The sequence below is a fragment of the Phacochoerus africanus genome, chromosome 3, assembly GCF_016906955.1.
Source record: "Phacochoerus africanus isolate WHEZ1 chromosome 3, ROS_Pafr_v1, whole genome shotgun sequence".
NCBI classification, from domain to species: domain Eukaryota; kingdom Metazoa; phylum Chordata; class Mammalia; order Artiodactyla; family Suidae; genus Phacochoerus; species Phacochoerus africanus.
This window is the reverse complement of record NC_062546.1, coordinates 22,958,960-22,977,070: the sequence shown is the minus strand read 5'-3', so window position 1 is coordinate 22,977,070 and position 18,111 is coordinate 22,958,960. Positions and strand designations below refer to the sequence as shown.

Here is an 18,111-nt window from a genome sequence, read left to right as displayed (position 1 = left end):
ACACTACTTTCTGTTTCTATCAGTCTTACTACTTTAAATATCTCATACAAGAAGAATCATGCAATATTTTTTGTGATTGGTTTATTTTACTTAGCACTATGCTGTCAAGGTTCGTCTATGTTGCACTATGACAGGATTTCCTTCTTTTTAAGGCTGAGTACTATTTTGTTGTACATACTACACTTTCTTTCTTCATTCATTCATCAATGGACATTTAGTTTGTTTTTACATCTTGGCTCTTATGAGTAAAGCTACAAAGAACTTGGGAGTTTGAATATCTCTTTGAAATCCTGTTTTCAACTCTTTGGGATATATGCCCAGAAGCAGGATCGCGAGGTCATAAAAATTCTATTTTTAATTATTTGAGAAATCTCTATACTGTTTTCCAAATCAGCTCTCCACATACTCACCAACACTTGTTATTTTCTGGGTTTTTTCTAATGAGTATGAGGAGATATTCCGCCATGATTTTAATTTGCATTTACCTGATGATTAGTGATGTTGAAAATTTTTTCATATGCTTGTTGGCCATTTGTGTGTCTTCTTTGGAGAAATGTCTCTTCAAGTGTTTTGCCTTTTTTAAAAATCAGGTGACTTTAATATACATATTGTAGGAGTTTTTAATATACTCTGGCTATTAACTCCTTCTTTGATACATGGTTTGCAATTATTTTCTCCTATTCCAACAGGTGGCTTTTTCATCCTATTGATTATTTCTCTAGCTGTTCAGAGGTATTTAAGTATGATAGAGTCCCATTTGTCTATTTTTGCTTTTGTTACCAATACTTTTGATGTCATATCCAAGAAATCACTGTCATTTCAATGTCATAAAGCCTTTCCCCCTATGTTTTCTTCTAGTTTAATAGTTTAAGATCTCATGTTTAGTACTTTGATCCATTATGAGTTAACTTTTTTATATGGTATAAGAGTCCATTTTCATTCTTAAGTATGCGGATATCCAGTTTTCCCGATGTAGTCTTGGCACCCTTGTTAAAGATCATTTGATCATATACATGAAGGTTTATGTGGGGATTCTCTACTCTATTACATTGGTGTACATGTCTATTTGTGCCACTACTATACGGTTTTGATTACTGTAGCTTTGTATGGTGTTTTGAAACCAGAAATGTGCGGCCTCAAGCTTTGTACTTCTTTCTCAAGATTATTTTGTCTATTAAAAGTCCTTTGAGGAGGTCTCTTGTGGCACAACGGGTTGAGGATCTGGCACTGTCACTGCCGTGGCTTGGGTCACTGCTGTGGTGTGGGTTTGATCCTGGCCTGGAAATTTCCATATGCTACAGGCACACAGCCAAAAAAAAAAAAGGTCCTTTGACATTCCATATGAATTTTAGATTTTTTTTTCTATTTGTAAAAAAATGCCTTTGGGATTTTGATAGGGATTGTATTGAATGTGTAGATTGCTCTAGGTAATATGGACAAACAATATTAAATCTTCTAATCCATAAGAATGGCATGTTTTCCACTTATTTGTTTCTAAGGTCTTTGTCTTTTGCAGTCTATGTTTTCTTCTTTCCTACCTTTTCTTGTTCTATAAAATGTTTGCATAGTTGCTTCGCCATTTCTTTTTTAACTTGTTCATGCTGAATGGGTAGTTTAGTCCAGATCTATTTACTCAAATGCTACAAGGGCAGATCTTCATGAGTCTTCTACTTTATCTGCAATCTATTTATCTTTGAGCTATGATTGAGGTTGGGGATTGTTCTGTACACTTTTCTGCAGATTGAGGTTTGGGGACCAGGGGGAGAGCTCAGATTGTGCTGTGTTCAGCTTCTGCAGGAACACCAGGACTCTGCTTTCTCTTCTGAGATTTAGTTAAATGTCCCCATTCCAGGGTTCATTATACCTATGTCAGGGATATCTTCTAATTCTATGAGGACCTTTCCCCAAATCAGCTAGCAACTTTGGAAAATGGCAGGTCTTCGGAATTTTTCCCTATTTCTGCTGTTATCTGCTTGGTGGTACACAGGAACTTTCAATTTGGGAGGTTTACAGCTTTTTATCCATCTGCCTACTCACTCCATTTGTTTCTCTCTACACCTGGGATATTAATGAGCATTCGCAAGGTCACAGCAATATAACCTTCTTCCCCAATAATACCTCTTGTGGAGGGACATACCAGAATCATCCATTTCTTAACTACCACTTGGGAAAATTATAGCATAAAATCATATCCCTCTCCTCATTTGGTTGCTGCTGATAAAATAGTTTACTGATGTCTACTAATTTCTTATTTCATCAGGTATTAGGAAAGAAGGTTCTCTGATCTGGCCTCATTTTATCATCTTTACTAGGAAATATGCTTCTTTTTTTTAAACAACTCCATAAAATTTCATTTTATGGCTATATCATCAATATGTAACCAGTCTCCCATTTGCTAGACATTTAGATTGAATCCATTTAACGTCAATGTAAAAAGAAAAAAACAGTAATACATAATTTAAGGGGGTTACCAGGACGGAATGTCAGACCTAAATATCCTTTAAGAAGGATTTAAACTTGAAAGTCTATAATAATACAAAATATAATTTATGTCTAATTTTTAAGAGGTACTGCTGATTTCAGTTCAATATACTTTGTTTTTGTTTTTTTTTTTTGTTTTTTTTTACTTTTGAGGGCTGTACCCACGGCATATGGAAGTTCCCAGGCTAAGGGTCAAATCTAAGCTGTAGCTGCTGGCCTACACCACAGCCACAACAATGAGGGATCCAAGTGGCATCTGCCATGTACACCACACTTCATGGCAATGCTGGATCCCTTAACCCACTGAGCGAGGCCAGGGATTGTACCCACATCCTCATGGATACTAGACAGATTTGTTTCCATTGCGCCACAAAGGGAATTCCTAGGTCAACATACTTTGTGACTGAAATGGTACAATAAAACTTGCCAGATGTATGTCCACTATTTCCAGAATTCTGAAATACTAAAAAGAGAATGGAATACAGAATCTAATTGAAAAGAGACGTTTAGAAAAATAATAGTGACGTTCCTATCGTGGCTCAGTGGTTAACGAATCCAACTAGGAACCATGAGGTTGCAGGTTCCATCCCTGGCCTTGCTCAGTGGGTTAAGGATCCGGCATTGCCATGAGCTATGGTGTAGGCTGCAGACACGGCTCGGATCCTGCGTTGCTGTGGCTCTGGATAGGCCGGCGGCTACAACTCTGATTCCACCCCTAGCCTGGGAACCTCCATATGCCGTAGGAGCGGCCCTAGAAATGGCAAAAAGACAAAAAATAAAAAATAATAATAATAGTATTGTACTTACTCAAAAATATTTATAAGTTGTTCACTTGGTGCATTTTTCAGTCCAGCCACAATACTCTGTAACCGGCTCACACTTTGGGTGGCTGAAGCAACAGGAGTAATGACTGCTTCTTTTTCTCTTAAATATCGCCGTCCTGTCAGTGGGGTAGAAGGTGCAAATGATGTTTTCTGTCAGAAAAGAAAAACATGTGAGATTTAAAAAGTTACCTTCTTCCTCAATATGTGTTTAATTCAGAACACATATCATCTTTTCTACTCACATTTAGTAAGTTACTTTTTCCTCCTCTTCTGGTTACCAACCAAATCTGGAGCAATATTATGCTAATAACATCCTTACATCTGAGTAACACTTTTTCAAAGTGCTTTCTATCTATAATCTCATTTTATTTTTATAACATTCATTTGAAATATAACATACACATTTTCATTTTGCACATAAGGAAACTGGCACAGAAACATTCAAAAAACTTGTTTAAGTAACAGACGTAGTATCAGAGCTGGGACTAAAATTTAGGTTTTTATCTTCTAGACCAGTGAATTTTCCATTAGACTTCATCCTCCAACTTACCTCACACATAAAAACAGAAATAAGCCTTGGCTATTATGAATCAAATCCAGAATTATATGACTGAAAGTTTAGGAAGAGCACAGTTTGTCATGGGTAGGAAGTAAACTAAATTTTAAAGCAAGAGAACAGTGGGGAGTTCCCGCTGTAGCTCAGTGGTAGTGAACCTGACTAGTATCCAAGAGGACACAGGTTCAATCCCTGGCCTCGCTCAGTGGGTTAAGGATCCAGTATTGCCACGTACCGCGGCATAGGTCACAGACTTGGCTCAGGTCCCACATTGGTGTGGCTGTGGTATAGCATAGCAGCTGAAGCTCCAATTCGACCTGAAACCTGGAAACTTCCATATGCTGCAGACGCTGCCCTAAAAAGAGAAGAAGAAGAAAGAAGAAAAAAGATGTTCGTGGCTAAAGTGATGAAAAGAAAGAATTGTAAGAAAACATAAATCTCTTTTCATGTCAAAGATACAGGCATTCTGGGAAAATATCCAAATATGAAATATAGCAAGAAATGAGGTGAAGCCATGAAATGCCATAGTTTTGAAATTACCTTATAAAGCTTTCATGGGAAATATGAATTAGTAGGAAAAAACTCAAGATTTAGTTTGAAAGATGCTTCTGCTGTTAGTAGAATCATATACAGAAAGAAAAAGATCACTCAAGACTGAGGCCAGGCTAGGTTATATTACTTTTTCAAAGTGTTGTTGAAGGTTACATTCCACATTAACCTGTGCTGTCAGTTTCCCTAGTGGGGCATCACCAGTGAACTTTCGAGGAGTTCCAATTTCCTCTTCTGCATCTGCTCCCAAAAAGATCCTCTCATCAAAATCACCAACAGTTAAGACATATTCTTCATACTCCTTGTTCACTGCTTTGCTGAAAAGAGAATTATTTTAAGCTGCTAGAATAAAACTAAGTTACACAATGGCTTTATCTTGACTTGATGATAGATTTGGAGTCTACAGCCTGGAAAAGCTCATGACTTTCTAGTTTCAATCAACTCTGCCCATTTAACAATATCAGAGGTTCTTATCTGGTCATGGACATTCTTTGCATTCACATATATAGCAATAAATAACTTTGAAAGGTGAGTAAAAAGAGAATATATACTCAATATGAAAACTAGTTGAACCCAGTAAATATCTGATCATCGAGGAAACAACTGTGTGTTGCTTTGGAATATAAACACATTCTGAGTTTGCCAACATTTGATTAATGAAAGAATGTAAACTTAAATACAGAAGCCATCTGGTCTGTTTATGAGTTAAGAGCCACTGGTTTCTTTTTTTTTTTTTTGCCTTTTCTAGGACTGCTCCCACGGCATATGGAGGTTCCCAGGCTAGAGGTCTATTCAGAGCTGTAGCTGCCGGCCTAAGCCACAGCCACAGCAACGCTGGACCCTTAACCCACTGAGCAAGGCCAGGGATCGAACCCGCAACCTCATGGTTCCTAGTTGGATTCGTTAACCACTGTGCCACGACAGGAACTCCAAGAGCCACTGGTTTCTTAAAGGTACTTAAAGACACTGAGCTTTAGTGATTACACCCATTCAATGCCACCAATGCAGAAGAAACTTGAATTTGGAGGATTTACCTTGATATAACATTTCACTTAACAAACTACAACAAATCATTGACAGCTTATGTTATGCTAGATATAATTAGTGCTGGATACTTACCTATTATCAGTAAAACTGGAAAGGTCCAGGAGGCATTCTCCCTTTAAAATCTGAGAAGAAAATGTCATTTTATGACATCGTATAAGTAAGCATATTAACATACACACAAAAACATGACATTTATCTAAATTTTCACATTGTTGTTATAAGTAACACCCACACAAAAACAGAATTACTAAATATTTCAGACTAGTATATCTCATTTAGTATGTGAATAAAATATTAAAGAATATTTAAAGTCAATTTTTGAAAATACTTTTGAAGTTAGTCTATAGCAGTGGCTTCCAAATTTTAGTGACCTAACAATCATGTAGGGGAACTTGTTAAAAATGCAGGCTGACAGACCTCTAGTCCTGAACTAAGGCAGTATTGTTTAACAAATTCCCCAAAGTGATTCTAATAAAAGCCATCTAATTTTATTTATTTTATTTTTTTTGTCTTTTTGCCATTTTCTTGGGCTGCTCCCGAGGCATATGGAGGTTCCCAGGCTAGGGGTCTAATCGGAGCTGTAGCCGCCGGCCTACGCCACAGCCACAGCAATGCAGGATCCGAGCCGTGTCTGTGACCTACATCACAGCTCATGGCAATACCGGATCCTTAACCCACTGAGCAAGGCCAGGGATCGAACCCGCAACTTCATGGTTCCTAGTCAGATTCGATAACCACTGAGCCACAAAGGGAATTCCGAAAGCCGTCTAAACACTGGTCTATGGAGAATGAAACTAACATTTAGTGAATAATTATATATGTCAGGCAACAATGAGATCCAGCTGTGTAGCACTGGGAACTATATCTAGTCACTTATGATGGCGCATAATAATGTGAGAAAAAAGAATCTATACATGTTATGTGTGACTGGGTCACCATGCTGTATAGTAGAAAATTGACAGAACACTGTAAACCAGCTATAACAGAAAAAAAAAATCATTACATTAATATATATACATATACATCAGGCAAGCAAAAACTTCAAACAGTTTAAAGTTAGTATTACTGGTAAGAGAGGAAAAAACTACCCTGTTATTAATATTTTCTGTGTATCCACATTTAGATTACTATACATCAGAGGTTGTAAACTCAAATGCTTTCAGGGATCAGGGTTCAACATACATAAACTAAGAGGGCATCCTAAAAGAGGTGGCCATCATTTAGTCTGACAACAGTTACCTATGTAAAAATTCATGTAGAAATTCCAACCCAGTACTGACATAGCTTTTGATTTTTTAAAAATTTTCATATAAAAAGTCTTTATATGTATGTTTAAAATTGAACAAAATAAAAATTAAATAAAAATTTAAAACACTCTAAACAGACCAAACAAAATACCTGTGGCCCCTGGGCAGGAGGACACTGTCCAAATCAGGATATTTTTGGAGTGAAAGAAGACTCTATGATAATACTTATGCCAAGACAACAGCCAGAACCCAGATATTCCAGACAAACCAAGATGTATGCTCATCATACCCAGGGGCCACTAGTGCAATACTTTTACAGAGTATAGCAGACATAATCCTTGAATTCCTTTAAAAGTTTACTTTGTTAAAAAAAAAAAAAAGTTTACTTTGCTAAAGATTAAAGTTTTACAGACAAAGAGCCACTTTAAATACATACACACACACACACATGCACAAATTAATATCTGTTGAAAGACTAAATAAAAAAGTATAAGAGAAGAACCCAGTTAGGGAAGACTTTATGTTTAGAAAAATATCTCCTAACAGTATTTGTAAAAAGGGGAACCACAGTGATGACCTAATCCAAATTTCTCTTTTTTAGTAAAAAAAAAACGCCTCAAGGCCTAGTTGGATTAAATGACTCAACACTGGGGAAATAAAAAATTAAGACCCAAAGGCAAAAGCCAATTAATAAATATGTCAAGAGCAAGGTACGTTAATGAGAAAAAAAAATCCATGAGTTTCCAGTGTAGTACAGTGGGTTAAGGACCTGACACTGTCCCTCAGGCAGCATGGGTTCAATCCCCAGCCCAGTGCAGTGGGTTTAAGGATCTGGTGTTGTTGCAGCTGTGGCTTGGATTTGATCCCTGGTCAGGAACTTCCAGAAGCTGTGGGTGTGGCCAAAAAAAAAAAAAAAAAATCCAGAATGCATGCCAGTATCCCACAAGTGGCTATAAAACTGTAAGAGATTTTGCTCTACTCATATGGAATAAAGCTACAGTTATTATATATCACCCTTTTAGTCAACAGTCAGCAATTATTTAAATTGTGGCACTAAACTAGCCTACTCTGATCTGCTTTTCAAAATTCTTTATAGGTTTACTCTGATGTTTTGTTCTTCATAATTCTTTACCAGAACTTCCTACAGTTGCCACCGACAGTCCATTTACTTGACAGTACATATGACTGGTCATATTCTTCAAAAGTTCAGATTCACACATCACAGAAAATCATAGGACAATTCTGCCTCACAGCAGAGACTGAAATCTGGGACTCTTGACCCTGAGTCCTATACTGTTAAGAAGTTGCTTAAAGTATTGTTTCCCCTTTGAGGCTGCTGCTAACCCCCTAATATCTGAGTCATTTAATTGTAAGTACAGTACCTTCCTGTCAAAGAGTTTTGAAATATATGGCTTAAAATAGTGCTCCTTTATTCCTTTGGCTTCTACTAGAAGTCCGTCATGCAGTTCACACAGTACTGCAATGATGCAGGGAGGCTCCTCAGGAGCCCTAAAGTCAGCAGTATGGAAATCAGATGGTAAACCTAGTATGACGGGGTATAAAGAGCAATGGAGGGAAAAAGAATACGGTCAACTTTTAAAACTCTTTTTCTAAAAATTGATAATCAGTTTTCAAAAATAAGTAAGATCTTACCTTTAAATGATGGATTCAGCAAGTCTCGTCTATTTGGGCATATAATAGCATTGGCAAAAATCAGATCCAAGCAGCACAGAAGTAAATGATAAGAGTTTACTAAATCATCTCCAATCATACGAAAATTACCTTTATATGAAAAAAGAGACATAAAACCCAGAAACCTTTCATGTCAAATAGCACCAAGTTCCCACATTAGAAATATAGAACAATTAAAAGTGTAACCTTACCCTTAGTATAAACAAAGAGTGTCCAACAGAAATTAAAAAGCTCCTTAACACTGCAAGGAATCCTCCTAAAAAAAAGGAGGAAAATGTACTTTTATTTGACTAACTTACTAAATATCATTCCACACATGTCCCTTAAATTGAAACAGCAAATACAACAAATAGTAAAGTCAAATTACCTATAAACTCCCGTTCACAAAGGCCAGACAATTATGGGTTATTAAATGAAGTTAAAAAGTAGACTTTTAAAAACGCAAATTTCTCTTACTACTCAGCCATAAAAAAGAATAAAATAACACCATTAACAGCAACATGGATGCAACTAGAGATTATTATACAAAGTGAAGTAAGTCAGAAAGAAACAAATACCATATGATATCACTTATATGTGGAATCTAAATGTGACACAAATGAATCTACCTACAAAACAGAAACAGGCTCACAGACATAGAAAACAGACTTGTTGTTTGTCACATGGGGCGGCGGGGAGAGGGATGGATAGGGATGGGGGGTTAGTAGACAAACTATTATATTCAGAGTGGATAGATAACAAGGTCCTATGGTATAGCATAGGGAATTATATCCAATCTCCTGGGATAGAGCATGATGGAAAATAATATTAAAAAGAATGTATATATATGTATAACTGAGTAACTTTGATGTACAGCAGAAATTGGCACATGGTAAATCAACCATACTTTAATTAAAAAATCAAATGGAAATTATCTTAAGCTTGTATCATAATTTCTATGTCAATTATATAAGAATTAAGGGTCTCACCTCTGCTTCCTGCTTCGTGGTAACTTTGGTGGCTCTTCATATGGACTTTGAAATATATCTAAAAAAATTGGTTCAAATTTCTTGAAAATTACAGTGGACACCTCAAAATTTCTTTCTAGCCTTTCTATACGTTCACGAAATTCTTGTGGCAGGTTCGACATGTCCATCCATTTCTTCATTTTACTAAAAAACTGTATTAAACTAAACGAACAGAAAAAAAGCAACTTTAAAATGAGTCCATATAATGGAAGGAAAAGGAAACACTCTATTTATGCCTAAGAATATTTATTAAAATGCCAAATTGGGGCTCCTATTGTGGCTCAGAAAGTTAAGAACCCAACAGAGTGTGCGTGAGGATGTGGGTTTGATCACAGACCTCATTCAGTGGGTTAAAGATCTGGCACTGCGGCAAGCTGTGGCGTTCGTCACAGACGTAGCTTGGATCCAGCATTGCCACGACTGTGGCACAGGCCAGCAGCTGGAGCTCTGATTCGACCCCTAGTTGCAGACTTCCTTATGCCATAGGTGCAGCCATAAAAAGAAAAAAAAGCCAGAATTTATTTTTTTTAAAAAGAAACAGGGAGTTCCCGTCGTGGCGCAGTGGTTAACGAATCCGACTAGGAACCATGAGGTTGCGGGTTCGGTCCCTGCCCTTGCTCAGCGGGTTAACGATCCGGCGTTGCCATGAGCTGTGGTGTAGGCTGCAGTCTCGGCTCGGATCCCGCGTTGCTGTGGCTCTGGTGTAGGCTGGCGGCTACAGCTCCGATTCGACCCCTAGCCTGGGAACCTCCATATGCCACGGGAGCAGCCCAAAGAAACAGCAAAATGACAAAAAAAATAAAAAGAAACAAAAGAACAAATAAAAAACCCCTCACTCCAAGTGCTATGAAATTACTTTAGTTCCCAGAACCACTATGAGAATGTAGATTTTGAATTAGGGGTCAATACATAAAATACATTCTACTATACGGGAATACCTACCTACTTCTTCTATTCCCTGCAGCACCCAGACAATACTCTGCAGATAAACTACAGAGTAAATGTTACTCAACAGACTGATAAGTTCACAAAACTATTTTGACAAAAGATAGAATCTCCCAATATCAGATTCTGGAAGTTAATCACAAAGCACCGGACAGTTACAGAGTGGGAATAAAATTCAAGTGTTTGTGTTCCAACGTGTGGTTCCACCACTTAATATAAACTAAAAAGGTAGTATATACCCAGAAAATCACCTAATGGATTATGGCTCAACCCTTCTAGCTTAATTCAATTATGGATGCAATTTTTTATGTCCTCATGTTAGTATGGTCTTAGACTGAAAATCTGTAGTATTAAAGCTCATTTAAGGAGTTCCCATCGTGGCTCAGCGGAAACGAATCTGACTAGGAACTATGAGGTTGCAGGTTCAATCCCTGGCAACGAATCTGACTAGGAACTATGAGGTTGCAGGTTCAATCCCTGGCCTCGCTCAGTGGGTTAAGGATCTGGCATTGCCCTGAGCTGTGATGTAGGTCACAGATGCAGCTCAGATTTGGTGTTGCTGTGGCTGTGGTGTAGGCTAGGAGCTACAGCTCCAATTCGACTCCTAGCCCAGGAACCTCCATATGCCACGTGTGTGGCCCTAAAAAGACCAAAAAAAAAAAAAAAGCTCATTTAAGTATTTATTTACCACTATATACAGAATGATACTTAATTTTATTTACATGGTGGAAGATATTAGCTAGTTGTCCATAGGTGTTCAAACTCCAGACATGCTGACTGAAATCTGAGAATCTTTTTTTTGGTCACACCTGCAGCATGTGGAAGTTCCTGGGCCAGGGATTGAGCCCATTAACACAAGAGTGATCTGAGCCACAGCAGGATAACACTGGATCCTTAATCTGTTAGGACTCTAGGGAACTCCCTGAAAGTGTCTTTAAAAGATTCTTATAAATAGCAGCAAAAAAAAAAAAAAAAAAAAAAAAGCCAAAAAACCCAAAGGCCAGATTACTGATTACTTTTTGGATGACAAATTATAGTCTCTTACAGAGAAATGTTTTGGAGGTCAGAGATTATCGGCATGTGAAATCCTTCCCATTGTCTGAGAAATTCCCCATTTTTGAGTCTTGCCTTCTCCTAGACAAATCGGCATTACTAGAAGTTAGGGTGAAAGCATAAAACCTGAGGTCTTTAATCAGATATATCTGCTTGGTTTTTTAGTTTTGAGCTGGTGGTACAGATATGAAGAAGTGGTAAGTTATTATCACAGATCAATAGCAATATTCAGCTCCTGGGGACAAAAACACTGCCAATGTCTAGGGATAGCATTACTGGCTGTGCAAGCTGCGTACTTGTTAGACGGATTCTGTGAGATGCTTTTCAGTTGTGTAGCCAGTATCCTTTTGTTCCTGGCCATTTTCTAAGCCTAGTTTTTCTCTCTCTCTTTTTTATTTTTTTGTCTTTTTAGGGCTGCGTGCATGGCACATGGAGGTTCCTGGGCTAGGGGTCCAATTAGAGCTGTAGCTGCTGGCCTATGCCACAGCCACAGCCACACAAGATCAGAGCGGCATCTGCAACCTATACCACAGTTCACAGCAATGCCAGATCCTTAACCCACTGAGTGAAGCCAGGGATCGAACCTATGTCTTCATGGATACTAGGCAGATTTGCCTAATTTCTGTGGCTGTGGTGTAGGCCAGCAGCTACAGCTCTGATGTGACCCCTAGCCTGGGAACCTCCATGTGCTGTGGATAAGACCCTAAAAAGACAAAAAAATTAAAAAAAATAAAGACCGGTGTAGTCACTTTGGAAAATGGTCTGACAGTGCCTCAAAACTTTAAACACAGGGTTATCATATGATACAATAATTCCACTTACGCATATATAAAAGAAATGAAAATATATGTCCTCACAAAAAAACTGTACAAAAATGTTCCTAGTAGCAGCATAACAGGTAGAAACAAAAATGTCCATCAACCAAAAAATATCTAAACAAAATGTGGTATGTCCATGCAATGGATGAAGTGCTGATACAAGCTACAACATGGATAAACCTTAAAAACACTCTAAGTGAAAGAAGCCAGTCACAAAGAAATATCATATACAGTATGATTCCATTTATATGAAATGTCCAGAATAGGCAAATTAATTGTGACAGAAAGTAGATTGATTAGTGGTTGCAAGAAGATGGGGATTTGGGCAGGAGGGTATCAGGAATGAATGCTAATGAGTAAGAGGTTTCCTCCTGGGGTGATGAAAATGTTCTAAAATTATAGTTAATATGTGAATATATTAAAAACTGTTGAACTGTACACTTTAAATGGATATTTGACTTACATCTTAATAAGGCTTATTAAAAAAACAAAATATTATTCACAAAAGGATACAGTGAAGTATGCTAAAAATGTTAACATATGGAGTTCCCGTCCTGGTGCAGTGGTTGGCGAATCCGACTGGGAAAGATGAGCTTGTGGGTTTGATCCCTGGCCTTTCTCGGTGGGGTGAGGATCTGGAGTTGCCATGGGCTGTGGTGTGGGTCACAGACGCAGCTCGGATCCTGTGTTGCTGTGGCTGTGGCGTAGGCTGGCGACTGCAGCTCTGATTGGACCCCTAGCCTGGGAACCTCCATATGCTCCAGGTGTGGCCCTAGAAAAGATGAAAACACACACAAAAAAAGCATTAATATATTTACCTCTCTAAAGACAATTTGACAACATGAGTATAAAGCCTTAAAAATGCTCAAATTCTTTCCATATATTGCTTTTCATAAGATTCTGAGAGGGTCAAAGATATAGGCGAAAGTATGTATACAAAGGTGAATATCATGATACTCTGTATTTTCCTTTTCAGTTTTCTTTTTTTAATAGGTAATATGCACAATAGCAAAATTTAAAAGATACTAAAGGATACATGATGAAAAGTCTCTCCCTGCCCATCATCTCCCTTCTAGTTTTCCCCTACTAAAACAATCAATTCTGCCTTAGTGATTAATTACACTGTTATTAGGAGTTCCCGTCGTGGCGCAGTGGTTAACGAATCCGACTAGGAACCATGAGGTTGCGGGTTCAGTCCCTGCCCTCGCTCAGTGGGTTAACGATCCGGCGTTGCCATGAGCTGTGGTATAGGTCGCAGACGCGGCTCGGATCCCGCGTTGCTGTGGCTCTGGTGTAGGCTGGCGGCCACAGCTCCGATTAGACCCCTAGCCTGGGAACCTCCATATGCCGCGGGAGCGGCCCAAGAAATAGCAAAAAAAAAAAAAGACAAAAAAAAAATTACGCTATTAGTTTATCCTTGCACAGCTTTTAAAGGCATTTATAAACATACACTTAATTAAATGTTTTTTTCACTCAAATGATACCATACTACCCAGGATATTCTGCACTTTGCTTTTCTCCTGTAACTTGGAAATCTTTTTATTTATTTATTTATTGGTCTTTTTGCCATTTCTTGGGCTGCTCCCGCGGTATATGGAGGTTCCCAGGCTAGGGGTCGAATCGGAGCTGTAGCCACTGGCCCTCGCCAGAGCCACAGCAACGCAGGATCCGAGCCGCGTCTGCGACCTATACCACAGCTCACAGCAATGCCGGATCGTTAACCCACTGAGCAAGGCCAGGGATCGAACCCGCAACCTCATGGTTCCTAGTCGGATTTGTTAACCACTGCGCCACAACGGGAACTCCTGGAAATCTTTTTATATCAGTGCATATAAAACTCCTTCCATAATTTTAAGAGCTATAGTTTATTCCACTGTATGGATGTGCCATAAATTTATTTAACCAATCTCTTTTATCACTTAAACTTTTTATTTTGAAATAACATCAAACTTACAGAAAAGTTTCAAGAACAGTATACAGGAACTCCTTTATTCGCCAATATACACCAATTATTACCATTTTGTGTATCTGTTTTGTCATCTGTCTCTCTCTCCCCCTCTGTGTATATATGTATATACAGATCTTCCTTGATTTACAATGGGGTTACATCCCAATAAACCCATTGTTAAGTTGAATATATTATAAGCCAAAAATGCATTTAACATACCTAACCTATCAATTATCATAGCTTAGCCTAGGCTACCTTAAAAGTGCTCAGAACACTTACATTAGCCTACAGTTGGGTAAAATCATCTAACACAAAGAGTATTTTATAATAAAGAGTTGACTATCTTATGTAGTTTAACTAATACTGTACTGAAAGTGAAAAACAGAAAGGTTGTATGGGGACAGAATGGTTGTAGGCCTATTGCTTGTTTACCCTTGTGATTGCACGGCTGACTGGGAGCTGTGGCCCACTGCTGCTGCCTGGCATCATGAGATGGTATCATAACCTCGTCAAGTCAAAAACCTTAAGTCAAATCATCATCTGTATATATAGCCACATATGTGATGGTTAATTTTATGTGTCAACTTGACTGGGCCACAGTGGCCAGTAAGCTGGTCAAACATTCTGGATATTTCTGTGAAGATTTTTTGAATGAGATCAACATTTCTTAGATGAGTCATGTATGGACTTGGACTTCCACTGCCAATCTGCGCCAAAGCCAATCTGGCTAGAGTCAGTGCCGAGTGCCCCATCTGCTACCAGCAAAAGTTCTTTAGGAGGCTGTATGTGCTCTGAATCAGCCATCATTGTGGTACTTCTTCTCCCATAGACAGGATTCTCAGGTCCAGGAATCAAGAGGTGGAAATGAGAGTTTCACCACTCACTATTACCCCTAGCGACCCACTAGCAAAATTTTTGCTTCCTATCCCTGTGACATTATGCTCTGTTAGCCTAGAGGTCTTAGTTCCAAAGGGAGAAACGCTTTCACCAAGAGACACAACAGTAATTCGCTGAAATGGAAGACTGCTATCCAACCACTTTGGGATCCTTGTGCCTCTAAAGCAATAGGTAAAGAAGCGAGTTACTGTGCTGGCTAGAGTCACTGATCTGACTACTAAGGAGAAATTGAACTACTCCGCCATAATGGATATAAAGAATAGGTTACAGAAACCCTTGTACAACAGAAATTGATAGAACATTGTAAATCAACTGTATTAAAAACAATTCTTTTAAAAAAGAAATCCCTTAAGGGATGATCTCTTGTATTACCATGCCCTATGACTAAAGTCAATGGAAACTACAATAACCTAATCCAGGCAAGACTCTGGCCCAGACTCTTCAGGAATGAAGGCTTGGGTCACCACACCAAGTAAAGAACCATGACCAGCTGAGATGCTTCCTGAGAGGGCAAGAGAAACAAAGACTAGTCAGTGGGAGGTTGTTTTTGTTTTTGTTTTTTGTCTTTTTAGAGCTGCACCCAAGGCATATGGGAAGGTTCCCAGGCTAGGGGTCTAATTGGAGCTGTTGCTGCCGGCCTATGCCAGAGCCACAGCAACGCCAGATCTGAGCCACGTCTGCGACCTACACTACAGCTCATGGCATCCTTAACCCACTGAGCAAGGCCAGAGATCAAACCCGCAACCTCATGGTTCCTAGTCAGATTCGTTTCCACTGCACCATGACGGGAACTCCTGGGAAAAGGTTAATACCAACCACAACCATGTGACTAGCTCCAAAATGATTATAGTCATGACTATTTCTTCCTTATTTTGTTACAAACATGTTTGTATGTATTAAATGTCTCTGTATTTTTCTTTTTTTTTTTTTGTCTTTTTAGGGTCACACCCACAGCATATGGAGGTTGCCAGGCTACAGCAACGTGGGATCTGAGCGGCATCTGCAACTTACAACACAGCTCACAGCAACACTGGATTCTTAGCCCACTGAGCAAGGCCAGGGATTGAACCCACAACCTCATGGTTACTAGTCAGATTCATTTCTGCTGTGCCACAATAGGAACTCCATATCTTCGTATTCTTTAGTTATCCTCTTGTTATATAACATAATGTGTACATACTGACTTTACATCCCAGAACTTAGGTACTGTTAACTTTACTTCTCAGCATTTAAGTTATAGGATATCAAGAGAGTAAACATCACCCTGAATCACTCATCACTCTGAATCTTCTTTTGAAAAAAGGGATAGCACATTTTTGGTCTACATAGGATACTTATCTCATGTTAGGCTAATGTATAATCTCTTTATTGCTTTTATTTGGGGATTAGGTATAGCTTAAGGAGTTGTGCACGAGTGCCCAGATATTTAGTCAAACATTATTCCAATGTTTCTGTTAAGGTATTTGGGGGGATGAAATTAACAATTGGATTGGTGGATTCTAAGATTATTCTCCATAATGCAGGTGGGCCTCATCTAATCAGTTGAAGGTTTTAACAGAAGAGACTGACCTCCTCCCAAGTAAAAAGGAATTCTGCCAGCAGACTGACTGCATTCGCATTCAAATTGCAACTCTTTTCTGGGTTGCCTGTCCACTGGCCTACCCGATTTTGGACTCTCCATACATTCTATCGGTTTTGTTTCTCTGGTGAACTACAATATACACGTAATTTTATTCTGAACCATTTAAGAGTAAGGTGTAGATATCACATCCCTTTACTCATGAATACTTTTCTACTTTCATAAATAGAAACTATTTATTTAGAGTTTCTATTTTCTAAGAGGTCTTACATGACCAAGTGCAATGATCAAAATCAGAAAATTTTATACTGATAAAATACTACTAGTCTATATTTAAATTTAAAATTCACCAATTATCTCAATAATGTTCTCTACAGCAATTTCAAATTTCTCAATCAAGGATGTAACCCAGTAGCATGTACTGCATTTATGCGTTCTTTCCTTTTAGTTTCCTTCAGGCTGTAACATTCTTTACACTGTCTTTTGTGACACCAACATTTTGGAAGAGGACAGGTCAGCTACTTTGTAGTATGTTCCTACATGCTTCGGCCATTATTAGATTTAGGCCATGTACTGACAGAGTACCACATAAGTGATGTCATATCCTTCTGAGGATCATAATCATTTACCCTTTGTTGATAATAACTCTGCATTTGATTTAGGTGTTATCTGCAGGTTTTCCACTTTAAAGTTACTATTTCTCCCTTTGTAACTGATAAGTGACTTGTAGGGAGATACTCTGTAATTATGCAAATATTCTCCTCCTCACTAGTTTTAGCATCCATTGGAGATTTTTGCCTCAAACAATTATTGTAATAAGGCTGCAAAATTGTGATTCTTTTTTCCAATTCTATCATTTCTTCTACATTTACTAGTCAAAATTCTAACATAAGAGACTTCCCTTCTCCCCTATTCATCATCAGTATAGATTTTATTCACAGATATAATCCATTATTGTTCCCATTCATTTTGATGCTCAGATTATCCCAATATGGTTACTTCTGGGAGCCTTTTCAAACTACTTCCTATGTGCCTTGGACATGTCCGCAACATTTTTTTGAGCACTTCCTTACTTTCTGGCATAAGTTGTTCTAGGTCATCCAGAAAAACATGTCTGCCACAGCTTTTTTTTTAATGGCCACATCTGTGGCATATGGAAGGTCCTGGGCCAGGGACTGAACCTGAGCTGTAGCCACAACCTATGCCGCATTTATGGCAACGCCAGGTCCTTTAAATCACTGAAATAGGCCACTGGGCTGAGGATCAAACCTGCATCTCCGAAGTGACCCAAGCTGCTGCAGTTGGTTTCTTAACCCACTGCAACAGAGAGGGAACTCCTGCCAGAGCTTCTGAATCAGCCATTTCCTTGTTGTGTCCTTCCTTAAAGACATTATGCTAAGCTATTATTTGAAGACATTATGCTAAGTGGGAAAAAAAAGTCACAAAAGGACAATATTGCATGATTCCA

General features: G+C 38.5%; 1 protein-coding gene across 6 annotated transcripts in view; it reads right to left on the bottom strand.

Moving 5' to 3' along the window:
- RBL1 (RB transcriptional corepressor like 1) overlaps positions 1–18,111 on the bottom strand; it is a 76,904-nt gene that overhangs the window by 48,165 nt on the left and 10,628 nt on the right. For 5 of the 6 annotated variants that reach the window (XM_047771138.1, XM_047771134.1, XM_047771135.1 and 2 more), the window contains 7 exons: positions 9,365–9,565; positions 8,588–8,652; positions 8,358–8,486; positions 8,087–8,247; positions 5,530–5,579; positions 4,541–4,727; positions 3,289–3,455 (listed from right to left, as the gene is read on the bottom strand). In XM_047771138.1, the coding sequence (XP_047627094.1) occupies positions 3,289–3,455; positions 4,541–4,727; positions 5,530–5,579; positions 8,087–8,247; positions 8,358–8,486; positions 8,588–8,652; positions 9,365–9,565 (960 nt within the window). The remainder of the gene's footprint in view (positions 1–3,288; positions 3,456–4,540; positions 4,728–5,529; positions 5,580–8,086; positions 8,248–8,357; positions 8,487–8,587; positions 8,653–9,364; positions 9,566–18,111) is intronic. The other variant, XM_047771136.1, reaches the window with a different exon arrangement.